Genomic DNA, 20,203 nt, shown 5'->3' with positions numbered 1-20,203 from the left:
ATCTGGTGCTTTCCAAATGTGTTCGGCAACAGTTTCCATCCTCCTTGACCAACATGGTAAAGGAGGGGGCCAAGTTAGAGAAGGCTGCCCTAAACTTAATTTAGACTAACCACAGGTTTGGATATAAACAGTAAACTGTGGTTAATAAATTGAATTGAAAGATTCTCATCTCTTTGTGGATGCAAGAGAGTTGGAGTGGGGAGTTGACACAACCCTGGTCCAAGCATATAATGCTCAATTATGGCCTTTGGTTTACAGTTCCATTCAAACAAGGCTAATGTAGGAGAGTTTAACTCCTCACTTATCGGCGCCAAAGCCAGAACTGGTAAGAGATTTCTATGTCCCAGTTCTGCTTCATTTGTTTTGCAGTTTTGTAGACTAGGAACTTCAGTCCACATTCCTTCCCTTATTACCAGTTTCCATCCCATCCCATCCCAATGTCCTCCCTTTTGCCCACATTAAAATCAAAACAGCATATAGTCGCAATCTGGTTTTCTGTCATTTGCAAGCCGTAAGACAAGTGCTAGAGAGTAGAAAACCAAGAAAGAACAGTGCCTTTTTGGTTGGGAAGGTTGCAATCCTATACTCACTTTCTTTAGAGTAAGCCCTGTTGGACTCAATGATATTTACTTCTGATGTCTAGGTTTAGGATTGCACTGCTGTTTAGTTAGATTAACCTTTTCTTAACCCATTTTGATCAACTTACAATGTGCTCTTGATTCATCGGGCAGCAAAATTGTTTTAATATTTTAGCATGGAAATTCCTGTTTTCATCATTTTTCTGATTCAGATGTTCAAACAGCTGTTCCCAAGTTGAAAGAAGAATATTTTTTTCTCAAATGTCAAAAATCATTTCACAGTTGTAGTCCACCTCACAAAATCCTTAAAAATGGATAACATTACTTTGCTCATATGCTTGTTATCTTGCAGTTTAGTAATGCTGGACAAAAGTGTGCAGGGGGCCAAAGTTGGTCATGCTTCAGATTTGTTAGTTGACCCAAATTGGCAAATTAATGACCAGAAAACCCAGCTGTGTCTTGCCTCTGTTGATTTCTTGACAATCCGTATTTTCTATTATTTTGACCATTATCAAGGTACTGAAATACAGTCACTTTTATAACCCTGAATTCTCAGCTGAAATGCTAACACTTTCTAATATCTTGCTGATTTAAAAAAAGTCAATAATTTAGACATTTTTTCTGCACTTTCATGTTACCTGCTGTAAAAAGTGCACACAAAATGAAGCGAATTGAAGTGTAATCAGCATTTCTCTCTTTAACAGGAAAAATGTGTTTTTGTTTGAACAGATTTTCATCAAGAAAAGTGGATTTACGTGCATAAGGGAAGCACAAAAGAAGTGAGTAGCTGTTCGTATTTTTAACAGTGTAATTTTGTCTAAAATAGCTCATTCTGCTTCTGTTTGCCCTAGCTAAAAAATAGCTTAAGGCTGAGCTAATAAGCAGTTGACTATGGCTGGTATTAGTATGCAAGTATTAATGGTGCTAATACTGACTAGTAATTTCCATTGCTCAGCCTCTTCATTAAGATCAGTGTAGTATCAGTTTAATTTCTGATACACCAAGGATTGCCTGTTGCTCTGTGAATTGCTGAACCATGCTTTGCATGCTAAAGGTTCAAAGTCCAAACTCTGGGAGCTCCAGTTCTCTGTTTTTTTTAGGATAGAGTTGGAAGGGCATCTGAATTAGACATTAAAGAGCCATGGCCAGTTGTAGTAAATGGTTTGCCCAGATTCTCACAAGCGGGAAAGGGGAAAAAAGCCACTGGCCTCTTTTTCCGGCCCTTGCATGCCAGTTTCATGCTGCCTCATTTCTCCAGTTAACCTCACTGGCCTCAGGTTGCTGCATTGTTCAAAGCTGGCGAGGGTGGCTTCCAAACCACTCCACAACCTTAGAACAAGCCATAGGCTGTGGCATGGTTTGGAAACCACCCCTGCCGCTAACCTCATCTCATTTGGAGAACACGGCAACCCGACTAGGGGTAGAGAAGCCAGCATGGCTTCTTTCCTCGCCCAGTCATCAAACTCAGTCAGTGTAGGCTAGATGACCAAGTCTGTCTTTGGAGTAGCCTAGAGAAAGTGAGAACTGCCCTCTGAATTAATATTCATGTGGAGTTTTAAAGATGCTTCCTGTTAAGACTACATTCTTGGATGTTGGGAGGCCAGGAAGTAGAATCTGTTATTCTATTATTTAGTTGCTCTTCTTAATAAAATTCAGGCATTTCATTCTCTTCCTGTTATTAGCAGAGCCCTGATTCTTCTGAAACGCTCTAGAATCGGTTACCTTGAAGCACTAACTTCAGATTATGTACTCCTTTGTCTCCATCCAGAATCCCTAATACAAATGAATTGCATGTTTATTTCACTTCCCTGTATTCTCAGCGCCACGGCTACTGCACCCTGGGAGAAGCTTTCAATCGGCTGGACTTCTCAAATGCCATTCTGGACTCCAGGCGATTCAACTACGTTGTGCGGGTGAGTGTAAGGGAATCTCTCCCCAAAGCCATTCATTCTGATCAGAAAATCCACAAACAATAAAGTTGAGCGTGCAAACATGCTTGCCCAGGTGGACAGAAAATAGTTCCCTGTGTGTTCTCCTGTACTGTACATTAGCAAGGATTTCTGACTCTCCATCAGTGACATTTCCCCCTAAACGTGCATACCCCAATTTGCCTGCAGAAAATGTGTGGCTATTTCCACACAGGATATTTGTGTGGAAGAACTGCAAGGTCAGTCAGCTTCTTACATAGCAGAATATCTGTCTTCACGGTTATTAGCATAGCTACATTTGATATGTGCACTGGTTATTATATACTTAGTTTTATTTCTGTGTGATCTCTGGTAATTAGAAAGTGTAATTTAGTGGCAGTCCTCTGCTTGCTTTCTTGGAGAAGGTCTTCATTGGATTCGGCATGGCTGATATCCATGTAGACTCAAATAGGATCAGGAGGAATTGTTTTCATGTGCAAAAAGTCCTGCAGTGTGTCTGACTGCAGATATCCCAGAGTATGGAATGCCATCTCTGATGCTAAATTTGGAAGCCCAAACTCTGTTACTCAACACATTTCAAGTCCTTTCCTGACAACTCCCTAAAAACCTTTGGATGGTTGTTGCTAAGTATTTGAAACCCAGAAAGAAAGTTGGGTGGTAAGTCTCTCTAGCCATCAGAGGGTTTGATATTTTCATTTTCTCCAGCTCCAAGTCTCCACCTCACAGAGTCGGTTCCTTGCCCTTCATCCCACCAAGATTTGTTTTCTCCCTTTTCCTTGCATCACATCCCTAATCTATTCCCTATTCCATTGTCTCCATCACTTTTAAAAATGTTGCTAATCAAGGAAGCAGACTAGCCAGCTAGCCAAACTCTTATTAGGTCAAAACTGTTTACACATAGCTGCAGTCTTGCCTCATCACTGTTAAGTAATTGGGCACGCATCAGCTGCTCGTGGTTTTAGGTTCTAGGATGAAATTCTGACTGATGGGTCGTTAGCTGAGCCGGATGCTTCGCTGGGGACAACTGAAGGGACGATACTCAGTTGGTTGGGCCTTGTACTGCAAACCTGTTATCTAGCATGAATGTAGATCAGGTGCTCCGAGTGGACTTCTAGGCCCCGTTTGGGCTGTGCTGCTTGGTGGCTGGGTTAAGCCTCCTGGCTCAAGTGCCGTTCTGGACCTGCTACATTTGAGACTCCCCAAGTGTTCCCCACAAGGGATGCAGGTGGCGCAGTGGTTTAAACTGCTGTTCTGCTGGGCTGGTGGATCAAAAGGTCGCCAGTTCGAATCTGCACAACGGGGTGAGTTCCCGTTGCTCCGTCCCAGCTCCTGCCGACCTTGCAGTTTGAAAGCATGCAAATATAAGTAGATTAAAAAGGTACCACTTCAGTGAGAAGGTAACAGAAATGGAAACTGTCTGCAGACAAATGCTGGCTCCCTCAGCTAGGAAACGGAGATGAGCACCGTAGGTTGACATACAAGGACATGAGGAGGTTACATACATGGTGAGCCTTGGTTTGTTGCCCCAGTACATTTTAAAAAGTTCTGTATTTGGAATACATTCGATGGTGTTTGTGTTGAAATTTCTCTTTGAGTGAGTGATGTAAACAATGTTCGTAGGATTAAAAGTAATATCTTGTTCTCTGTTGAAATGTTGTTGGAAGGACTGATAAAGTGACTCTAGTTAATTGCACCTTAGGTTGTAGCAATATGCATATTGCATTGATGGCTTCTTGGCATGGCCAACCCATCTTACACTTTCCTCCAGTCCCCTAGCCAAACCAGAAGAATGGGGAGGGGAGAGAGCAAGAGAGAAGTGCAGAGTTGATGTGTCTTGCTGTTATCTCAGTGTGCCCTGCTTAAGAGTTACCTCATTATTTAATTCAGCTGGCAGCGCAGTAGCCCAGTGGAATAAAAGATTCAGAGACATGCAGGCCTGAAGGAAAGAGATCAGGGAAATGAGTAGGTGTGTTTGTGCACAGGGACGTTTCGTGAATGGAGGGTACATTGTTTTTATGTGAAAACAAACATAACAGAATTGTTCACAGTGGAGAGCTCCATGGTATATAGCAGACAGGAAATGTGGCCTGGTGTTACCTGAGTCATTTCCTGAAGGCTTGCCATAATAGAATGCAGGATGTCCCTTTGGTTCTTAAATGTCTGAACACTCTTAGCAGCTTGAAATGGCTAAAGATCTTTTTACTGACATACCCTCCTTTTTCCTCCTCTCTTCTCTCTTCTCCTTTTTTCTCCTCCTTTCTCCTCCTCTCTTCTCTTGCCCTGCCCTGTCTTGCCTTGTTAAGCTGTGTTAGTGAAAAATACAGGGAGAGCATAGCATTTAGGAAACAACTTTGCTACAACCAGCTTTTCGAATTCAGCATGGCTTTCCTGTGTTGAAATTGTTCCCTGGAATTAGTTATGCAAAGGGGAAAATCAACCAGAGGTGGTAATGATCTAAAATATTTCATTTTGAATATTTCGTATTGTTCTGGGTGTGAAATTTGGAATCAAAGTGGCAACAGCAAATGGAATAAGGACAAGCTGAACCTCTTAAATCCCGGTTGGACAATAACATCCCATAGCTGGTGTGGTGTGGTGGCCAGAGTATTGGATTAAGCCCAGTGCCACCTGGATTTAAATCTTCACTCAGTCTTGAAACTGTGTTCAGAAAACATAATAAATCACACTCATGATTTGTTGTTGCTGTTTTTGAAATTTGGGATCTCATGTTGTTTGAACCTAGCTGAGATAATAAGCCATACTGAACAACACACAGTAACTGTACAACAAGCCATGGGCTGCTCTTATTGGTTGTTTGTCATTAACAATCCCTCTTCATGGGTTGTTCATGGTTAAGAAGTCTCAGCTTCTTAGTGCAGCTGACTTCAGATGACACAGTAACCCCATTTCAGCACCAACCCGTGGTTCAACAAGCCTACACTGAAACTGTACTCAACTCTTGAGTGTGGTTTATCGTGTTTTTTTTCTCTTGCAGCCTAAATTGTCTCCCTGGGTTCATGTGAGGATAAAGTGGTGGCATGAGGTGCCTTGAGGAGGCTGTGGGACAGACAAAACTATTTCCAGAACAGTTAAAAATGCAGCACTGACTTCACAGTAGCTACACACAACAAAATAACAGCTGAATAAAAAATGTAAACAAATGAATTCAAGCAACCGAAAAGCAAGATAATATACAGAATAGCTCTTGTTTTAGGCCACTTCCAAACTTTTGTGTTTTCTCTCCACTAGTATGAAAACATGTAGAGGCAACAGCATTTGCGAACTAATAACTGAGTTTTTCTCCAACCGGTACTCCTCTTACTTCCCGGAGCCTTAGAAATTGAGTGGTAGCTATGAGTTCAGAACTCTCTAATTCAAACTGGCCGATGGTTTGGCAGTGAGAAAAAGAATGTTCCATCCAACTCCCATAGCTCAAATAAGAACATGATGTTTTAAATAAATTGATCTTATTGGCCAAGTCCCTGGTGAATAATAGCTCACATCATAAAATCCTGCATAAACAGCTGAGTGTGGTTTCTTTCTGGAAGGCTTCGGCTATACATGGAATTATCTTACTGCAGTCCATCTCTTCCAAAGCAGCAGGAGAACCAGAGAGCCATGTGAGCGATTGTTTGTAGGTGAAACCTCATCTCGGCTTGTGCCACGTCTGTGGCACTTCTTTGCTGGCTCCAGCCTTCATGCAAAAGCCATAATAGCAAAGTTTTGGCACGTTGCAGATACTCCAGATACAAGCTGGAAAAGTATTATGCACTGAAGCTAACTGATGAAATAGTTAATTAGGTATTTGCACCACTTTGATTTTGGCAGCTAACAGAATCGAGTAGCTTGAGCAGAGGTCCAACAAACTGGCCTTTTTGAAAATTTGTAAGTTTCTAGCTCTCGTGATTGGGGGCAGAGAAATAGTCTAAAAAAGTTATTGGCAGTCTTTACTGAAGGTGTCAGGGCAAGACTGTTGCTAGGCCCCCGCCATGAATCTATTTTGCAGAGCAGTAAGCGACCGTGGTTCTGATAGTGCTTTTTTGTGTTTGTTTTCTTTTCCCTAAGCTTAAAGCAGGAGGTAATTTTCAAGGGGAATTGCAACTGTAGAAGGAAGACTTAACGCTCCCTTTTCTGCGAAATGCAATACCCCACCCCACAAAAATATTTTCCTCTGCATGACAATTAAGCTTTCCAGGAAAAAAAATCAATTTCTTTGGGACAAAATAGGTCAAGATGTAATTGAATGGAATAACTGGTCTAAGTTGAGATTATTTGTATGAGGAAATAATCGGCTGGCTTTGCCCCCTGTGAAATGTAAATGATTATTTCTAAGATTGCATATTGTTGTGGAAGCAAGTTAGGATGGGCAGATTTCACGCAGATTTCTGCCCTTTAAGCCTAGGCTCCTTTTAAATGCCCAGCAATGCCCCTGAAGTTGAGCCAGTTCGGCGATACCGTGAGCACCTTCACTTGGAAATGTTACATGGCAGTCGATGGTCTGTGCAACTTCCCCAGAGCCAAATCCTTTACCAGTTCCCTGGCACAGAAAAGATGGCTTGGGAATAGAAAGGGAATGGGAGACATTGACAGGGCGAGAGTAGTTTCCCATGCCTCCCTCCTCCATTCGGAACTTCCATTAAGTGGGCAAGGGATGACAGGTGGCCCTTGCATCCATGTTTCCAGTAGAAAGGAGCCTAATTGGAGGGAGAAACGGGAGCAGCCCGGTGGGTGAGCCAAGCACAGGCCAGGCGACCACTGTCTGGACAGGACCCAGTGGTTTGGGCAGCTTCTGAAACTTTAGGACCAGCCTTGGACCGGTTCCACTTTCTCACTTTCACCAGCCTTGCAGGGTTCCTGTGACAAAAAACGGAATGCGGGGAAATAGCATATAAACCACCCTTAAACTCCTTGGAGGAAGGACAGGATAAATATGTAAGAAGTAAAGAAACCTGTCTTCGGTGCGTGCTTGGTTGTGAAAGTTGCTGCGTAGTATTTGATTATTCTCATTTATTCATATCGCAACATCGTTGGGATGCGAAACGTATTGTACCCTGAGTCCTTGGGAGGAAGAGTGGGATACAAATAAGACAAGTAAATGACATTTTCTTTCCAACACCTTAAGGTTTATAAGCAGTGCTTTTTTTGTCAAAGAATGCACTGGAACAGAGTTCCGGCACCTTTTTTCAACAGATTTTCCAAGTTTTAAAAGTAACTTTTGAAAATTTGATATTTGGTCCAATTTTGCGGATCATTATTGGATTTGAATCGCCCTGTTGAGCATAGCAGGTCGGCAGCAAAATCATTAAAACGGTGCATGCAGGCTGCTTGTGTGTCGAATCCGATGCATGCGTACTTCACACTGGTTGTGATGGCGCTGCTCGGCTTGTGGTTGGTCCTGTGGTCGCACACTGAGTGCTTACTGTGGGAGGTGACCTCTTATGTTTCGTTACACAACTGACGTGTGTGGGTGTGTGTACAGTGATGGACTATGTGCAAAAGGTAAATAATTTCATGAGTTCTGGCACCTTTTTTCTTACAAAAAAAGCCCTGATTATAAGCGTAACTGGAGGAGGAAAAGAACATGTTTAGATGGAATTCCTACACTGGGCTGGGCATGTAGCTCAGTTTTTAGAACTGTGTCATTTCAGGTGTGCATGTTTCAGATGGTGTATTTCAAGGCATCCCTGCATCACACATTCCTTTGCATATTATGGAGAAGGCTAAAGCCTGTCTGAAAACTCTGCGCATGCACATGGGTTGTTGTTTAACTAATTCCCCACAATCCCGAGTCATAGAAATGAAGCTGATGCACTGGTTTTTTGAGCATGTGCCTTCCCTGCTTTTCCCCAGCTCCTGACCAGAGGTCCAAATTTACTCAATGCCCAAGGTGTTGTATAGGCAGATGACAGTGACACATTCCCGCCCTGTAAGAATTCGCCATGTGATTTGCTCTTAGCCATGCTTAGCAAGAGATTACTCACTCTCACCATGCATAGGAGAGAATGTGTGTATTAATTTACGTGGGGGAAATTGTGTGCCACTGATACCAGTGGAATTGTGTTACAGCACACAGGACCTACACAGTTAGACAAATAGATCATTTTCATCCGAGATGACTATTTTAACCTTGACTAGATACCAGCGTCTACTGGAGATGGCTGGGAGAGCACATTTAGAAATATGTTATATCGCTTTCCTTTTTCCAAATGAATTCTTGAAACATTCCTAGCATTTTTTCCTAGTTTTACATCTGAGTTCATAATAGATGCTGCTGCATAAGTATAAAAGGATTTTCTTCTGGGGCATCACAAGAAAAACACAAAAGGTTGTATGCAGGCTTAGTCACACTTCCAGGAGGCCTTTTGAAAGCCAAAATTAAGTGAGTCAGTGAGCAACTCCCATCATTCCCTGGCAGCATGGAAATTCTCCACATCGGGGGAGGGGGGAGAAATAAATTGGGGAAGGCTGTTCTAGGACATACTGCCATAAAAGGCTTTTTATTTCTTGGCGGATAGTCCTGGGCTTGAATTGTACTTCTCCCCACCCATGATATTAAGGACTAGAAGTTTAATTTTCAAAATCCCTGTGCTTTGGGTAGATTTGAATAGTCATTAGTGTATGTGGTACAGTCCCCCCTGACTCTAGGTATGCCTATGTGGAATTATAGGTGTGGAAACATATGTGCGGGCAGCAGATTGGGGCTGTTTGAAAAATGCACACCTGTGCGTCCATGTGTTCTGGTTTACTTCTAACCAAAGTGGTGAGTCATGGAAATAAAGTGCATTAGCTGACATTAATACAGCTTAACCAATTAGCCTTGACTCGGTTTCCACCCCCTTGGTTTATAGCAGTCATGTGGCTGTGCGCGGTATTAATAGAATGCCCACGCAGGAGAGCCATCTGTTGACGTTCAGAGTGGCCGGAAAGATAAACAGAAGAGTGTATCGGTCACCCTTGGCCACTTTGCTGCCGTGAGCTGACAGTCACATGGTGGTGACAGCACTGGGCAAAAGGAGCAAGTGGTTGAAATAAAAGCTACTCCGCTCCACCTCTTCTTCCCTGTTGCGTGTGCTCCAGGTTGGTGGAAATGCGTTGATAATGGGGCATGAATTCTCTGTTCCAAGTGGGCAGAGCAGTGACAGACTTCCTCCCCTCCTTTTAACAACAGGAGCAACACTTTGTCTTGCCAAGGCAGAGCTTCCTCTGTCGACACCTGTCCGGGCGTGCATTCCAGCAGTGGCTGTGGCCAGAGACAAACATGGGTGGAGTTGGGGATGCAGCCTTTCAGCCCAAGCCACCTCACGCAAAAAGACATTTGCACCCGGATGATACATAGGGTATCATCCACGCAGTGCAGAACCAAGTGGGAATCAAAGACCTCAGAAGTATGACTTCAGATCTGTGCCAATATGGTGTAGGCTCCCTTGTATGCATGTTTCATTGCTTTGTTGTTGTTGTCAGTTGCGAAGTCGTGTCTGACCCATCACAACCCCATGGACAACACTCCTCCAGGCCTTCCTGTCCTCCACCATCTCCCAGAGTCCACTCAAGCTCACACCCACTGCCCCAGTGACTCCATCTAGCCACTTCATCCTCTGTTGTCCCCTTCTCCTTTTGCTGTCAATCGTTCTCAGCATCAGGCTCTTCTCCAGGGAGTCCTTCCTTCTCATTAGGTGGCCAAAGTATTTGAGTTTCATCTTCAGGATCTGGCCTTCTAAAGAGCAGTCAGGGTTGATCTCCTCTAGGACTGACCGGTTTGATCGCCTTGCGGTCCAAGGGACTCGCAGGAGTCTCCTCCAGCACCACAATTCAAAGGCCTCAATCCTTTGGCGCTCAGCCTTCCTTATAGTCCAGCTTTCACAGCCATACATTGCAACTGAGAAAACCATAGCCTTGACTGTACGCACTTTTGTTGGCAGGGTGATGCCTCTGCTTTTTAGTATGCTGTCTAGATTTGCCATAGCGTTCCTCCCCAGGAGCAAGTGTCTTTTAATTTCTTGGCTGCAGTCCCTGTCTGCAGTGATCTTGGAGCCCAGTTTCATTGCTGGATGGGGTCAAATATCTTCAGTTAGTGTCACAGTATGATGAGTCCTTAGTCTTTATCTCCAACTGTGATTGAGTTTTAAATACAGGTGACTGTGTTTCACTCGCATTCACCCCTTGCTACCTTTGTGTCTTCTTCCCACATTGCTGGTTGTGTTTCTCACAATGGCATTCAGGCTGTGAACTTCTTGGAGGCAGGGACCTGCTTTTTTGGCAGGGAGGGGGCAGAGTGCCATAGAAACGGAGGGTGTAATGAAACAAATGCAGATAAAGTGCAGAGTCCTCTTTATCCAGTGATGGGAAAGGGAACTGAATCTGGGGAAAGCAAAGCGAATTGCAAAAGCATTGTGGGGGAGAGGGAGGGTGGGCTTCAGAGTAGGGGATCCTAAACCTTGTACAATGTGCAGAGCTGTTCTCTTTTAGTTGTTCGGACCACAAGGTTGCTTGTCTGAGCCCTGGTGAAATGTGTATCTGCTCCCCGCCCCCACTGCCCCCAGACACACACAGAAGAGGGAACCTTCCACCTGTCACTTTCTCAAGGGGATTTTGACTTTCTTTCACTGTATGGTTACGATAAGTTCCTTTGTACAACAAAGCAGCTTAGATGGCCACAATCTATTTTTTTTCCTGCTGTCAGATTTAATGACTTGGCTTACTGAATAAACTGACAAGAAGAGGCAAATAGATTACTATCATTTTAAGCTCTTGCACCTGTCTTTTTTTTTTTTTTCTGGCTCTTCTCTCCCCTCGCCCCATTTTAATTTAAATCAAGGAACAAACAAGCACCTAAACTGCCTCACAATGTGTCATAGGACAGGAAGCCAAGATTAGAAAAGTGTGTTTGTGCTGCTAAAGGCCGAATTCTTATTTTTATCCACAGCTGCTGGAGCTGATAGCGAAGTCTCAGCTAACGTCACTGAGTGGAATTGCCCAGAAAAACTTTATGAACATCTTGGAAAAAGTTGTACAGAAAGGTAACTTTAGGAAAAGTGTACCTTTAGGTTTCTCAACTTTGCAGGGGACTAAATGATCCCAGGTATGTTTATTCAGGCTCAGAAACCATTGGTTTTGTTTTGTGAAGACTTGTCTGGGAGTAAGTCTCATGGAACTCAGCTATAGGATGCCTATATTCAATCTCTTGAATTTTTAGGAAGGAAATTTTGCAACTTACAGACTGGTGTACCAGACTGTAGGCAAAGGATGAAAAGGTCAGACAACACTAGAGTACTTCCGAAAGAACTCAGTGAAATACAGAAGCAAAGTCTTGGGGTGTTGAAAAAATAGCTTTCATCTCTGACCTAGAATAGCACATTTTAGCCCTTTATGATATGTAAAGCCTTTTTTTCAGGGGCTAAGCAAAAATCAGCAAGGGACAAAAATGTGCAAATACACACTTTAAAAATGAAACATTCTCATTTTATAATAATGCCTGTGTATAGCCACTCAATATTTCTGACAATGCAATCTGACAAGATCTGTGAAAAGATACTTCTTCAAGATTCATCCTGTAACTTGGTGACATGTTTGATATGTATACTGAAGAGTTTCAGCTGTATCCTGAAGTATGTCTATAAATATCATACAAGGACAAAACACACTGCCCCACTGCAAGGTATAAAACTGTACAGTGTCCCTTATTTAAATAGGCAAAGAATAAGAAACAAAACCAGCCTGTTTCCATTCCCTCCTTTCCTCATCCATTCCTTAGGTCCTGATAACAGATTCTTCAGTATTTATTGTGTTTTGCTCATGTCTGATATTTTGTTGTTTCATTTTCTCATAAAAGTCCTGGAAGACCAGCAGAACATCAGGCTTATAAAGGAACTGCTGCAGACTCTTTATATGTCACTCTGCACCCTGGTACAAAGTGTCGGCAAGTCCGTTCTGGTTGGCAACATCAACATGTGGGTCCACCGAATGGAGACGATTCTTCACTGGCAGCAGCAGCTGAACAATATCCAAATCACCAGGGTGAGCAAGAAACCTGCTTTTTGCGTAGCAGTCCAGCATGCTGTTACATTGCTCCTTCCCAGAACTTTAGGGCAACATGTCCAGCTTGTTGGGTGAGACCACTTACTGGCTTTCCCGACAAAATGTGTAACCGAGAGAGAATTTAGATTGGTTAAATCTAAATTTAACCAATCAGTTAAAAGTCAGGCAGTGTCAGAGGAATTAGACATGTGGGCCTTGATTTGGCGAAGAAGGTCTCTGTGCAAAAGCAGGTTTCTCTATGCATTGCACTTGATGGATGTGCAATGCATAGAGTGCAGCCTACTAGTGCAATTCAGTGTCTTCTCCTTTACATGCGAATTGTGTGAAGGTGACCAGCATGTTGAATGGGAGGGCTGAGATCTGCTGCCTATTAGCCTTGCCCCAAACATGCTCCAGTTTCCTCAGCCCTGCCCTCCAACAGCTACACTTTAGGCATGGATGTCAGAGCAGCAAATTATTTCTACTATTTGCTGTATTCTACAGCAAATACTTTCTTTTATAACACATTTTCCAAAGCATTACATTTTTCTAACAAAACAAAACATGTGAAACAATGGTATGAACTCTTTAAAAACTCTGTAATTTAACTCTGTAAGCCATCCAGAGATGTTTTGTATTGGATGGGTTAGAAATATCCTAATAAATAAGGAAATAATAACAACATTTTGTGACGTGTATTTCCCCCTGTTCTCCCCAAAGAATCCAAAGGTGATATTCATAGTCTGTCATATCCTTACAGTCTGCCAAGATCTAGCTTCTTTCAGGAGAAAAGACAGACTCTGATACTTTCAGCCCAAGATATCAGTCAGTTGATCTTCTTAAAAATTTGCTTTGCTTTGCTAGTCACTTCCAGAGCTCTTATATCATGCTGTTTTGCTCTCCTTTCTCCTAGCCTGCCTTGAAAGGGTTGACTTTCACAGACCTCCCCTTATGTCTACAATTAAACATCATGCAGCGGCTGACAGATGGGAGAGACATTGTGAGTCTTGGACAAGTAACTCCGAGTCTTCAGGTGCTCAGTGAAGACCGGCTGCTGTGGAAAAAACTTTGCCACTACCACTTCACAGACAGACAGGTAAACAGCAGCAGAGACCGAGATTATGAAACTAACAGTGAAACTAAGAGAGGCTAGGGTGTTGGTTCATTTCACTGTTCAAACTAGTGTTGTGCTGCGAATGTTAACTGAGAATATTTTGAAGCAGGATATCACTTATCTGGTGAGTTCTCAAGACCATAAAAATATCTTTAAGTTCAATAGAAGATTATATGTGCAATTTTTACCAACAGTGAGACGAGATCCAGTGTGGTGTAGTGGTTAAAAGTCAGGCAATCCAGGTTCTAGTCCCCACTCAGTCCAACTGGGTGACTTTGGACCAGTCACAGACTCTCAGCTCAACCTACCTCACAGGGTTGTTGATAGGATAAGATTGCAAGCAGGAGGAGGAAAATGATGTAAGGTGTTTTGAGTTCTTTGTAAGAAAAAAGGCAGGATATAAATCTAATAAATAAATTAGATGCATAGACCATTCTGTTTCAAGAGCGATTTGCTCGTTCAGTATTCTGCTTGAGCAGAAACGTACCAGTTTTTGGAGACAAGCTGTCCATGTCCTGAATCTCCATCAGTGTTCAGATTTTGACTCAGTCTGCTTTGGAGGAGCTGTGCTTTGATGCAGACATTTCACAAACTGGCTGAATCAGCTCAATTCAGGATTCAGATGCATCCAAAGAACACCCACAGTAGCAAGTAGTTGCTTTATGAAATACTGTGACATACTCCCCTATTCCCTAGTGACATACAATCAGAGTTAAAGCCATAAAAATATGACAGCATATACTAACTACACAGACACATGTAGAAGCAGGCCACATTCCTTAGAAGCTTTTTACATTATTATTTAAAATAATAATTCTCCTATTTGTGCCACATATTGTGTTTTAATATTTATGTATTCAAGTATTTAAATGCATTGATAGGTTGCCTTTTTTTCCTGCAAGTAACCCAAGACAGTTTATATAATCTTACTCCTTGTGTCTATCTTATCCTCACAATAACCCTGTGAGGTAGGTTAATAACAAGTCAGTAATTGGTAAAAAGTCACCCAATGAGCTTCATGGCTGATTCAGGGCTAGAACCTAGTTCTCTTGGGCTTTACTCTAAGCACTGTGCCACACAGTTTTCAAATCTGGCCTTTTTCAGTTTAAACACATAAGTGCAGGATGAATTGCTCAAAAAGAGATCATGCATCACAAAAAGGATAGGAAGTAGTTTGCACGGGCTAATTTACTTGCACAAACCGCTATAGCAGACAGGTATATTAGCAGTTATACCTAGTGTAGTTCATTTTGAAAAAAAGAAAAAAAAATCCTTTTGCTCGGTGGTGAGGTTTGTACCAGCCAAACCCTGAAGCATTTTCCAATTCTATAGTTCTAAGGTGTCTCTTATATTTCAGATTCGCAAACGGCTAATTTTGTCAGACAAGGGACATTTGGACTGGAAGAAGATGTATTTCAAGCTTGTGAAGTGCTACCCAAGGAAGGAACAATATGGAGATAGCTTGCAGCTCTGCAGGCACTGCCACGTTCTGTCCTGGAAGGTAGGTCAGCCCCCTAACCATGGAAAAGCATAGAATCATAGAAGAGCTGGAAGAGGCCAGAAAGGCCATCGGGTCCACCCCCTGCTGCTGCAGGTCACCAGTTTACACCATCCCACTCAGATGGCTGTCCAGTTGCTTTTTGAATGTTTCTAGCAAGGGAGAGCCCACGAAATCCCTAGGCTACTGGTTCCATGATGGTTGATGGTAACCCTATAACAAAGTCAAACCTGGACAGATCAGGGAAAACCAGCATAGTATAGTAGAAAGAGATTTTGCTTAGACCAGGGATACTTGGATTAAACTTTCTGCCTAGCCATTGAGCTCTTTGTCTGGCTTAGGGTGTTCACTTTTCTCACCCTAATTACTTCACAAGGTTGTTGTAAAGGTGAAATAGAAAAGGTAGACTCCTTGTTTCCTTCCTTCATGTTAGAGGTCAGATCTGGGAATTATCTAGAATATATGTGTAGCAAGAGCCATGTTCAATATGCAAATAATATGGAAGAATTAGTTGAGCCTTTGTCTTCAGTAATGACCAAGTTGTTCACTTTTGTTGCTGCATGAAAGCTGTTTGTTAACTTGATGTGACTAAAGTACCCACAGGTATATCACCAGTGATGTAAGCTTTATAATTCCAAATGTTCTTTCTTTTTTAGGGCACTGACCATCCATGTACAGCTAACAACCCTGAGAGTTGCTTGACTTCCCTTTCACCCCAAGACTTCATCAATTTGTTCAGATTCTGAATTTCCAAGTAATTTCACTGTGTATCTTGGTATATTGATGGACACTTTATACTGCTGAGCCAACCAGCTCAATCTGTATATAGAATGTAAATATTACTGTTTGGAGTTTCCGAATCAAGAGGACAATTTCAGAAGGCAAAGGGAGTCATTATTCAATGACATTGAACTCTCTTGCTCTCTTTTTAAATTAAGAATATGCCCTTCTGATTGGAATAATATGTGTAAAAGCAGTATTTTGTAAATATGATACTTTATAAGAATTGGAAACTGTAAGGGAGAATCTAACCCTTTTTCTGCTTTGAAATTCAAACGAATGTGTTCTACATCCATTTGAAATGTCTCTTTCATTTTAAAGCTGGGAAAATTAGACACTATGATTAGGCTAAAGCTGTTGAACTACTTCCCCTGCTCTGGCTTTTGTTTACAAATGACATTGTTAGAAATAATGACTTAGAAGGATGTATCTCTTTATCCTTCCCCCACCTTTTTTAAAGAATCAACTTAAAATGTGTATGCCGCACCATTTTCTACCTCTGAAAAGCTGTCCAACCAATCCAATATGCAATGTGAAGAGTTTATACTTTATATACAGAGATTTAAAGGGAAAATATTGGTGAAGACAGTAAACATAATTCCTTTTTTTGTTAATGCTTAAGTTCTAATTTAGCCTGCTTGCTTTTTGTGGTAATTGGATAGTCAGAATTTAGAAAAGTTGAAGAGGATCTGGCAAAATGATCAGCCTCTTTTGACAGCTGGTAAAAGATCAAATGCATTAAAAGAATAGATGATGGTGCTTATCATCTTACTGTTCTTGCTATGCCACACTGCCTCAGTCCTGGATGGATTCTGAAAGCACAACCCCTGTTCTGGCTTGTTGATACCATTTCCCCCAGCTTCTCTGACACCAGGTTGGCTATATGGGTACATACAGATATATCACTGTTAAGAGCAGCATAAAGCAGCTTTGCCACTTTGCCAAGAGATGTAATTTCTGTGCTTTGGGGACAAGTACATTAAATGCACCCATGCCCACATAATCGTTAGGGTTTTTTATACTCTGTGGAATTAGGGAAGATCTGTCTCTGGAGAGCACGTATTAGCTGGTGCCTGTGCTCTTAATGAGCCCACCTTTCCTCCTGCTCCTCTGACCCATCACCTGATACCTGAACTTTTAAGGTAAAGATGCCACAGGGACTGAACCTGTGATATCTTGTATGCAAAGCATGCACTCTGCCACTGAGCCAGCCTTCCTCTGCAATTATTAGGCAAATTTTACCATAATGAAGAACCTGCCGAGACTTTTCATTGTATTGTATCTGCTTTCAGATGTCTTAAAGGAAGAATTAGAGACCCAGATAATAATTCAATTCACTAAAACCTTCATTTGTTTCAGTGGAAGGAGTTGCCCAGCAAAATGTTACCAACATGAAATAGTTTTTTACATGTTTCTACCATGATATTGAAAAGAGGTGCTTGCCCCAGGAAATATTTACATATTTAATGAAGATGGTCATTACCTTGACTGAGGGGTTAGTTTCAGGTCAGCTATCAGTATAAATGTTGAATGACTTGGTTTTTATGGAATTAATCTGAATTTAAACTCATGATTTGACTGATTTGTGGGCTGTAATTCACATGTGGTATTGCTACCTTGAGCAGAGAAATCAACTGTATTGTATCTAAGACCTGTTTCCTATTTCTTTCTAGCTGGACCTGTACCAAAGCTTGCAATTCCAGAATTTAATTACGATTGATAATGGAATGATGCTATCTGTGTAGGGAGGAGGGATTAAGGGAGTTTGATAACCATTTATATAAAGCTCACATGCTTTGCAAAGGCCAAACTTTGAGGAGTTTGTCTGGTTAATCTGGAATAGGAGTACTGAAGACCTTGGGGATAATTAAATAATTAAGTTAATAATGTTACATATGCTACAAGCTCTTCAGTTTTTATCTGGAATTTTTGAAAGGTTTCACTTTGTTGCAAGCAAAGTTACTTTGCAGCTTTTTGGGGTGTATAATATTTCTGTTGGAGAGTGTTCAGAAAATGTATGTAAGAGAAGGCTGAGAGTAGTAAATGGAAGCTGTTCCCTATGAACAGAAATGCTTTAGAAGGATCTTGACCATCTTGCTATATTTCAAAGCTAAATTGTCTTGGTTCTTCCAAAAATCTCATATGGAACTGATCAAAAATGTAATTAGGAAATAATCCTGTGGCTCCTAGACAGCATCTGAGAGGCCCTGGGTTGTTTAAGATTTCCAGATCTGAGCATGGAGAGAGCACTTAGACCTTGGAGCTGGGAATCAGCCCTTTGACCCTTCTTTCCCTTCATTGGCTGCTGCTCTGGCTTGGAGAGGGAGGGAGGGAGGAAGGGGGTGTTTGGATGAAGAGAGTGAAAGAGACCAGTGAAGGCCGGATGCAGCCTCTTCCATCCTATTGTGAAATGCAGTTGCCAGACAGGCAAAAAAATGCAGTGCAGGAACATGGAAGATGAAGACTGCTTGTCTCATCCTGCATAGGATTAGCACAAGCATCCAAGTTAAGGGGCTTACAATCATCACAATAGGATCGCACCCCCCATTAATTTATAGAGGAAAGACTGAAATCCTACCACAGATAGAAATTTCTCTCCACATCCATGTTAAGCGTCGATGTTGGATTATGAGTGTTGCAGCCTAGATGAAGGTCACTGGGTATTACTTGTGTAATGAGCCCACAGGGGTTTTTGTACAGGTATTGAGTGTGTCCACTGGGGATGTCTGATATGCCATATACATAGGCTTTCAGTCCCTCACCCTGTCTAGACAATAGTCAAGGCAAAAGCTGGGCCCAGTCAGTCCTCATTTTCTGGATAACCAGAAGGGGGGATCGCTGCATGACCTCCTCTTTGGAGCACCTTCCCTTGTTTATTTGGATCAGTACCAAAATACACAGATAGCAAGCTCAAGTCAAGATGTTCATGATGCTCTTGTAGCCAGGCAAGTTGGGAAGATGGAAATAAGGTTGGAATAATGGGATAGGAAAGCAAAATTGATAAGTTCTCTCCTCTGAAAGTTAAAACAGTTCAGCTGGTATGTGCTGGTGATGCGGATAAAGCCATCCAGCCTTTGATGTGCATCTAGGGTGAATGTCTCAGTGTGGTCTTTTTTCTGCTTCCTCAGCAGTTGTTCCCTGTAGGCATAAGTACATCCGCTCCTGTGGCTGCTCTGAACTGGGTTTTAACATGCAAAGCATTGCTCAGCGAAAGAGCTGTTTGCGTGTCATGTCAGGAGTAGAAGATGGGAGGCAGCCAGGCCTATAGAAATGCACATGAAGGAGAGCCTGGTATACTGAAACTGATGGTTGGTTAACCAATATGTGGATTTTGAGGCTCTTATATTGAACATTCTAGGCCAGCCTTCCCCAACCTGGTGGCCTTCAGAGACATTTAGACCGCAACTCCTAGAACTTCCATCTGGCAGGGTCATTGAACGGGAATTCTGGGTGTTGCAGTCCAAACGTGTCTGGAAGGCACGAGGCTGAGGAAGGCTGTGCTGTGCAAACACGCAAACGGCAACCTCGTAGAGTATCTCCTTTTGTGAGACTGCCTCATTTCAAGGGGTGTGTGGTGGAATCAGTTGATGTATAATCTGTCAGGTTGGAAAAGAGCATGTTCCCGCATGCTGAGCATCGGTGTGTCAGGACCAGGTCTTGATCACAACATTCTCAGAATGTTCTCCCTGTTTTATTTCAGTGGGATGACAGCATCATTTTTAAGCTTGTCATTTAACATGTTGAAATGCCTGCTTGAGAACTTTGAAATTTGTCCAGACTTCCTTTTAACAACAGGTTAAGTAAGCAAAGCAGTTTCCAGTGCTGGGCTAAGGATGGGTTTGAGCCAGGATTCCAGAAGGAAGACTCTGATAATGTTGGAAGTTTGTGGTTGTTACTGTGGATTGGAAAGATATGTATGTTTTATGAAGCAGTGGGAAAGTAATAATAATAATTGATAGTATTCTGTCATGGTGTGTGGCAATTGAGCAGGGGGGTTGGACCTGAAGGCCTTCTGGGCCCCTTCCAACTGGAAGGTTCTGTGATTCAGCTCTGGCCTGAATTCTACCACATTGGACTATTTTTGGGTTATTTTTTACCACTACAATGGTTCATAGTGCACTCTTGCATCAATACTTGAAAAGAGTATGTTGAGAAAGAAAGGAAGACTTTTTATATAGCTCCCGTGGGTTTCAGAGCAAAATGTTTGATCACATCTTCACTACAGACATGAAGTGTTTGTGTGTCATGTTTAAGCCATTCCCTTTTCCTAAGGAACCTTGGGAATTGTAGT

At 42.2% G+C, this 20,203-nt stretch overlaps 1 protein-coding gene across 4 annotated transcripts in view; it reads left to right on the top strand.

The window, feature by feature from the left end:
- FBXO32 (F-box protein 32) overlaps window positions 1-17,722 on the top strand; it is a 28,655-nt gene extending 10,933 nt beyond the window's left edge. For 3 of the 4 annotated variants that reach the window (XM_044421848.1, XM_044421849.1, XM_044421846.1), the window contains 7 exons: window positions 1,308-1,357; window positions 2,399-2,491; window positions 11,430-11,523; window positions 12,336-12,520; window positions 13,434-13,616; window positions 14,992-15,135; window positions 15,789-17,722. In XM_044421848.1, coding sequence (XP_044277783.1) covers window positions 1,308-1,357; window positions 2,399-2,491; window positions 11,430-11,523; window positions 12,336-12,520; window positions 13,434-13,616; window positions 14,992-15,135; window positions 15,789-15,878 — 839 coding nt within the window. In that variant the 3' untranslated portion in view covers window positions 15,879-17,722. Of the gene's footprint in view, window positions 1-1,307; window positions 1,358-2,346; window positions 2,492-11,429; window positions 11,524-12,335; window positions 12,521-13,433; window positions 13,617-14,991; window positions 15,136-15,788 lie in introns of all 4 variants that reach the window. The other variant, XM_044421850.1, reaches the window with a different exon arrangement.
- The last annotated feature ends 2,481 nt before the right edge of the window (window positions 17,723-20,203 follow it).

Source organism: Varanus komodoensis, unplaced genomic scaffold, assembly GCF_004798865.1.
Source record: "Varanus komodoensis strain SLA01 unplaced genomic scaffold, ASM479886v1 scaffold12, whole genome shotgun sequence".
Lineage (NCBI taxonomy): Eukaryota > Metazoa > Chordata > Lepidosauria > Squamata > Varanidae > Varanus > Varanus komodoensis.
Note: the sequence above shows the minus strand (reverse complement) of the source record. Positions and strands in the feature narration are given on the sequence as shown.